Consider the following 7,976-nt stretch of genomic DNA (forward strand, 5'->3'; position numbering starts at 1 on the left):
CACATCACACACTTATGAATATTATTATATAATACATATGTACATATATTTGTCTACTTATATATCTATCTGTTTGTTTGTATGCGTGTATGTATGCATGTATGTATGTATGGTATGTATTTATGTATTTATGTATATATCCACATACATACATAAACACACACAACAGAATAGAACATGCACTGATCGAACGCTTGCTCTTTACGCCCGTTGGAATTTTATTTTTATTTTTTAATCCGTTTTATTTTGCTTTACTATATTTTTGTTTCTAATTTTACATTCTTTTGCCAAAATTTGATAGCATGTAATTATGTCATGTGTAGTTCCTTTTCGTATTGAAATTTCGAAAATTAAAATTATTTATTTATTTATTTATTTACACTGACGCGAAGTGAAAAAGGAAGGTGAAGGGTGCAAATAATATTTTGTTACCGTAGAAGACAGCTAAAATGACAGTCCATATTAAAATGCGAGCGAGACGAAAAAACAAACAAGTCAAGAAAGAAAAAAAAAATGAAAACAAAAAAAATATCTAGCTAAATTTAAAGATAGGAAAAATCAAGAAAAAGTAAAGAAATTAACAGAAAGAGAGAATGAAAGAGTGAAAGAGTGAAAAAATGTAATAGGTCGAAAGGATAATAAGAAAAGAAGAATGAACACAGAGTGTTTGAAAGGAGTCAACTTTTAAGGGAGAGGACATTTAAACTATGCAATGAAAATTAGAATTTTAAAACATGCGTAGTAGTGGGCCAGTGAGGGAAAAATTATTTCACCATTGTTACAGTGCACTTCCGGTATGTCATTCGTCCACTATATAAGCCGCCATTGTTATATCGCACTTCCGCTATGTCATTTTGCTATGTAAGACACTTTTGTTTTCTCTGTGTTTCTCTAATTTCCTCAAATTGCTGACAGATTTTTAGCCAGACACCAACGGAAGGAAGCTCTCTGAAATCTTGATCGTCTCCAGTTTAAAAGTTCGACCTAGATTTTTTCATTTATGTTTGTAGAGATCACTGATATTTCCAGAAAAGTTATAGGGGTAAACAACAAAAGAAACAAAACAAAAAAAAAAGAAGAAAAGAAAAATGAATGCTAAAAAGAGGGGACTCACGAGGATTTCGAAACGGGGAGAGAGAGAGAGATGAAACAGGCAAAGAGACAACAGACAAAAGCGTTGAAGCTTATAAAGAGGTCAATCTTGCTCAACTTAGATGTTCTTTTGTTCTTTACGATCAGTAGCTTCTATTATCACACAGAGTCACTCACTCACTCACTCACTCACTCGCTCACTCACTCACTCACTCACTCACTCACTCACTCACCGTGTTTTTCTGGCCTTTACGTTTTCTACCCGCCTCTCGTTTCTCTTCTTACTCTAAGTCTCCCTCTCCCTCTCCACCAATCTTTCTTACTCTCTCTTTCACACTCTCATACTCTCTTCGTGCAATTTTACTCCAGGATTTCCATCACTCTCCTATTATTTCCGTTCTTGACAATAACAGCCACACACTTTCATCAAATCAAATTCCAAGGAAAAATTGTACAAAAACAAACCCCCAAAAGAAAAAAAACACTACTATAAAATCCCCTTCTGTACTCATTCTCTCATCACTTTGTTATCTCCTTCACATTTGATCTACCAACCTCGTCTATTTAGCCTATATTTATTTATCTATACATGTATTGACACATTTTCTTTTTGCTTTTTTTTTCACAGTACGTCGACATTTATTTCTTTGTTAACATCAAATCGTCTGCCACGTCTTTTATTCGCCATCTTTTTTTCTTTATCGATGTGTTTGATTATTACATCTCCCTATTTTATACTTTCTTATATCACATATATTTGTGCCTCCATTTATCCTCTCACCTTATCTCTCTCTCCCTCTTTATCTCTCTCTTTCTCTCTCTGTTTATTTCCTATTATATAAAGCTTTTTCCCGTTGTTTTTCTTTCAACAAACTTATCTACCCCTTTTCTTTCGTAGATTCCATAATTTCACCTCTTCATATGAGAGCGTTTCATGTTTTTCTCCATATTTAACCTTCACGCACTTAGACTATTGCTAAACTGTCTCTGTTTAATCAACCATTTCTAAATGTTAAACACATTTCATCCACTTTCTCTCTCTCACTCTCCTCTTCAACTTCTTCCTCTCCTTATCTCCTAATGTCTCTTTTTCTCGCTTCCAATCAACATACAATAACTATGTTTACATTACATTTGTAATATAAAAATGTACGTAGTGAATGCATGATTATTTTCACCTAGTACATCTAGTCTGATACATACATACATACAAACATCCATCATGCACACATATACACACAAATATATATGTATAACACATATATATATATATATTATATATTATATATATATATATATATATATATATATATATACATACATATATATATATAATATATATAATAAATATATATATATATATATAGATATATATATATATCTAACGAGTAAAACGAATCCCGTCCAATGATGGACGGTGCTGAATCATATCTCTGAATAAAAAGCAATCAGTGTTTCCTTTTCATTAAAAAAATAATTAAGCATGCCTTTATTTCAATAAAACTTTTGGTTTTGTTAAACGAAGTTAAGGCAGAACAAAAACTATTTGAGAACCCAAATAGTCTTTCCTTCCTTCATGCCAAGTTTGAAGAAAATATCTCTTTTGTATCTTACTTTTTTGGTCTCTTAAATATACAGCATTTTGTGGCATTATTTCAAGCCAGCCGGGGGTTTTTTTTGCGCAAACAGCACGTGCATTTTTCTCGCGTACGTGTTGTATAGATCGCAACAGCTGATGTACTTGCGCGTACAAATTCACGTTCCCACGGCTTCATCGATCGCATTCTCACCTGGAATCGATTTTTGTAATTTTTTCAAGACTTATATATGCCCTGATACCGTCGGTATCTACATATCAAATGTAAGCGCAATCGGATGGATGATGCCCGAGATCCTAGAAGACACACACAGACAGACAGAACAGATTTTATATAATAGATTAGTAAAAAAAGAAGGAAAAACACAAGAAAAAACAGCAACGAGAGGACGTGATATATGTATGTGTGTATGTTAGTGTGTGTGCATATTTGTGTTAGTATACACGAGTGAAAGCTTTATATATATATATATATATATATATATTTTATATTATATATATAAAAAATTAGATTCAGATGAATATGGCACTTAATTGAGGCAACCACAATTTAGTATGGTATTATCCATACAATTTAAAATAAGGTGATTTTATATATGTTATATATATATAATCCCTTATAATTAATTTATATTTATATATATATATATATATATAATATATATTATATATATAAATTAAATTATAAGGTAGAAATTGATATTAATCAATTAAAACCAGTGGCTTACCATATTTTAAAAAAATCAGAAAATTAAAAATTGTGTTACATACAAAACTAAGAGGAATGACCACCGAAGTGGACACCTAATAGGCTAAACATAGACGTCAAATCGCCATTACCACGATGAATGTGTTCTCAAGAAAAGACCTCAACAAAACGCCAAAATGTAAGAATGAGCAAGACAAATGAAAATATACGAAATGAAAAATGATTACCTACGTACCATTGGTTTCACTTGTCAATATCTACGATTGCAAACACGCAGATATCTGCAAGACCTTCAGCGTAGTCTGTCGCTTGCAAAACACAATTTCCAGAACTAGATACAGAACACTCAACCGAAATTGAGCATGTATACATACATACACACACCCACACCACACGCCCACAGACACACACACACACATACAAACACACACACACACATATACTTATATATATATATATATATAGATATATATATATATATATATATACATATATATATACATATATATATATAGATAGATAGATAGATAGATAGACAGATAGATAGATAGATAGATAGAATAGATAGATAGATAGATAGAATAGATAGATAGAGATAGATAGATAAATAGATAGATAGATAAAACGTCTTTCCTGAGCCATTAACTCTTGAAGCAGGTTTCCCAGATTCTGTGGCGTATATATTGCCAACCTCCCCAGGACACCGGGCCGTCGCAGGAATACTTTGTTTTGCCAGTTGACTGGACTGGAGTAACGGGAAATATTTGTACACAACTCACCACCAGTCTAGGAATCGAAACCACAATCTTAAGATAACCACTATATCACTTGCCTCACCATGTATATATATATATATATGAGCTGGCAGAACCGTTAGCACGCCGGGCGAAATGCGTAGCCGTATTTTGCCCGCCGTTACGTTCTGAGTTCGAATTCTGCCGAGGTCGACTTTGCCTTTCATCCTTTAGGGGTCGATAAATTAAGTACCAGCTACGCACTGGGGTCGATCTAATCGACTTAATCCGTTTGTCTGTCCTTGTTTGTCCCCTCTATGTTTAGCCTCTTGTGGGTAATAAAGAAACTATATATATATATATAAATTCTGTGGTTTTCAGTAGTTATACTCCCACCCCATATATACACACACACACACACACACACACTCACATGACAGAAGTAAATAAACACCCTTATAATCGTTTAAATTTATTTAAATCTGAAATTATACATTCCAATTATTCATTAATTGTTATAATGTGAATATTTACTATTTAGAAAACATGCCCCTTGCATTTTTCAATGCAAGGAGTCTATTAGCCATGATAATGATCAGATGATGAATATTCTCTTGCGAAATTTCTTGACAAGTTTCATGCAGTAATCTCAAAAGATCTGACTTTGAAGATGCTTTCTTGTTCTTTTTATGACGTTTCCTGTCCATTATGCCCCAGAGGTGGTCATTATGGTTCGTAGCTGCTGGCTGGCTTGGCCATGAAAGCTTTTCAATGCCATTCTTATGCAAAAAAATCATTTTAGCTGTGTGACAAGGAGCTCTATCTTCCATAAATAGTCTTCTTTAATCATTTCACCACTGGAGAAGATTGGAATGAGTCCTTTCTGCATTATGGACACATATTTATCTGACTTTATGTTTCCTTTACACACTACTAGCTCTGATTGTCCATTACTCCAAATTGTTTCCCAGGTTATCACAGAATAGCTGCCATGTTTTCTTTGTTAGCTGCAATCTTTTCCCGTCAATTTCTTGATTACAGAGTCTCCAGACCCACACTCAACCACTATCAGAAAATACGGCAACTCTGAACTCATTGGTGAATAGTAGTAGCCTCTCCACCGTCTCACTGGCCCAATCGTTTCTCCGCTTGATATTGGCAGTGGCTTCCTTCTTGCTGCTTTGCCATAGCAAGCAAGTTTGTTGAGATACCTGACAGCTGTTCTGGGACTGACACCAACGTGTTCAGCTATGCCAGAGGCCATGCAACGAGAATTATCCTCCACGTTTCTCTTAACAAAGAGAAGGGACTTGTCAGAGAGCCCTGGTCAACCTGGGCGAGGTGATGAGGACTTCTTCCCCTCTCTGGTGAATTGCACGATCACTCTATATACCGTAAATTGCGGGATCCCAAGATTTTCTGTGATTTTATGCTATGTCCACCTTCAGATTGACCTACAATACAGTATCTTTGAAATTCAGACTGTTCCAAGGCTTCCTCTGTACATAGCATGATTAAACAGCTACATATAGAACCGGAAACATACAAATGTCAATTAATAAAAATTATAAACTTTTACAAGTGAGAATGAGCATAAAACGATGTTTTATGGGGTGTCCATTTACTTCTGTCATGTCTGTGTGTGTGTATATATATATACTGAATATACATAAAATCAAAATAAGCACCAAGATATCAAGTAGTAATGCTGTACGACCGTTTCAAGCGCTTCCATTTAATTGAACAATGCAATTATTACATCAGTTTAAATGCATATATATATATATACACATATATAAATGTTCTGAAATCTTTCACAGCCTTGGATTTTTATCTAATTCTGTTAATTATATATTATATATATATATATATATATATATATATATATATATATATATATATGAAACCCTCATAACAATCCTTATTCACGAAATACTTTATGTTAAGTATATAGTTGTGAGCTGATACCTCTATTTCTCTAAATCCACACACCATATAGCCGGACATCCTCGCCCAAAGATACGGTACAATCAAAAATAGAAAACACGAATACATAAGAGCACAGGCAAAGAAAATAAAATCACCATTACTAATGACAAAGGCTGTCTTAGCAAAGAGGAAATTGAAAAAATGGTCAGTGATGCTGAGAAGTACCGACAGGATGATGAAAAGCAAAAAGATCGCATTGCTGCTAAGAATGGCTTGGAGAGTTATGCTTTCAACATGAAATCGACTGTTGAAGATGAAAAAGTAAAGGACAAGATATCTGAAGAAGATAAAAAATCAATAATTGACAAATGCCAAGAGGTTATTACTTGGCTTGATCAGAATCAATTGGCTAAAAAGGATGAATTTGAGGCTAAGCAAAAGGAAATTGAAAAAGTTTGTAACCCAATTATTACCAAACTGTATTCTGGTGCTGGTGGTATGCCTGGAGGTATGCCTGGTGGTATGCCAAGTGGAATGCCAAACTTTGGTGGCTCAGCCGGTGAATCGACAGGACAAAGTAGTGGACCAACAATTGAAGAAGTTGACTAAATCACTTAACCTGTACCTACCTCCTAATCATTTGATTTGTTTTTTTTTTTACTCATCTCAACTCAGTTTATTTTCTATGTATATATATATATATGCACTCAGTCACATGTACCCATGCATATTCATACAAGCTCATGTGAAGATACGTATGTGTACATACGTAAGTATGCATATGTATATACAGCAATCCCCCGACTACTGCGAGTGTTACGTTCCCAAATACTACGTGATAGGTGAAAATCCGCGAAGTAGGAGCAGTATAGTACTGTATATTTTTAAAATTATTTTTATAATCTGTATATTTTTATTTTAAGATAGATGCAAAATGACACCACACATTCGCCTTCCGAGTTTCGTTTTCCATGCAGCATATGCGATTCTTTGATTACTCATCTGTGTATTTTTTTTTATGTATTTTGATCAATGTATTTATAGTTTCTGTCTTAGTTTCTTATTTTTGTTAATGTCTTTTCTTTTTCCTTCTTAGACGAAAGTAGACACCCTGGTAAACAACCTCATCTTCATTTTGATTCTGAAGAAGTATAAGATCCCGAAACGTTAGCCTTTTCATTGCTAGAAACTATAAAAGTCATCAACATTCCATAAATTCTAACTTTAACTGATTTCTACTAACGTAGACACTTAATGCTTTCCAAAAATTTATCCTAACTTCTTGTTATGGTTTGTTTGCAATCGTTCAACCAGGTTTCTCTCAAGACTCAAAGACAGATTTTGTTTGTTTGTTTGAAATTAATGAAGGGTGTATTTTTAAAAATTTAGATTGTAAATTCAAAATTTGTAAACGTAATGGTTTTAACAAATAGATTTTCAATACAATTATATGAATTCTTGCGTGCTTATGAAGAATTTTCAATACAAAATTGCAATGCATTATTTGACATTATATAGCACAAAGCGCGATAGGCGAGATACTCAAACACTAGTGGACAACACAATTACCTTGATATACAGCACAAATCTAGAGGATTACTTAATAATCCTTTCTACTATAGGTATGAGGGCTGAAATTTGGTGAGAAGGGACTAGTCGATTACATCGAACTCAGTGTTTCACTAGTACTTAATTTATCGACCCCGAAATGATGAAAGGCAAAGTCGACCTCAGCAGAGACGATTACTTAATAATACAATACAAGGTAAAAATAAACACACATTTGCTGTACATTCATAACAAAAAGATTCACCACTGAGAAAGCACTAAAGATTCACCACTACGAAAAAGCAATTAATTAATTTAAAACATGATGATACTTTCAGTACTAGCAACAAATCAGAAATAAAAAATA

At 33.6% G+C, this 7,976-nt stretch overlaps 1 protein-coding gene across 1 annotated transcript; it reads left to right on the forward strand.

The window, feature by feature from the left end:
- The first annotated feature begins 5,382 nt into the window (after nucleotides 1-5,382).
- Nucleotides 5,383-6,721, forward strand: LOC115211983 (heat shock cognate 71 kDa protein-like). The gene is made up of 2 exons (XM_036503145.1): nucleotides 5,383-5,499; nucleotides 6,173-6,721. The coding sequence occupies exons 1-2, from the start codon at nucleotides 5,383-5,385 to the stop codon at nucleotides 6,668-6,670; spliced, it is 615 nt and encodes a 204-aa protein (XP_036359038.1). The 3' UTR covers nucleotides 6,671-6,721.
- The last annotated feature ends 1,255 nt before the right edge of the window (nucleotides 6,722-7,976 follow it).

Source organism: Octopus sinensis, linkage group LG5 (assembly GCF_006345805.1).
Source record: "Octopus sinensis linkage group LG5, ASM634580v1, whole genome shotgun sequence".
NCBI classification, from domain to species: Eukaryota; Metazoa; Mollusca; class Cephalopoda; order Octopoda; family Octopodidae; genus Octopus; species Octopus sinensis.

What these genes read in the sequence shown, in the direction of transcription:
- LOC115211983 (XM_036503145.1), top strand. Translation starts at nt 5,383, where the DNA reads ATGCCAGAGGCCATGCAACGAGAATTATCCTCCACGTTTCTCTTAACA. An exon ending in AGGACTTCTTCCCCTCTCTG is followed by an intron (nt 5,500 to 6,172) that starts GTGAATTGCACG and finishes AATCAAAAATAG; the next exon opens with AAAACACGAATACATAAGAG.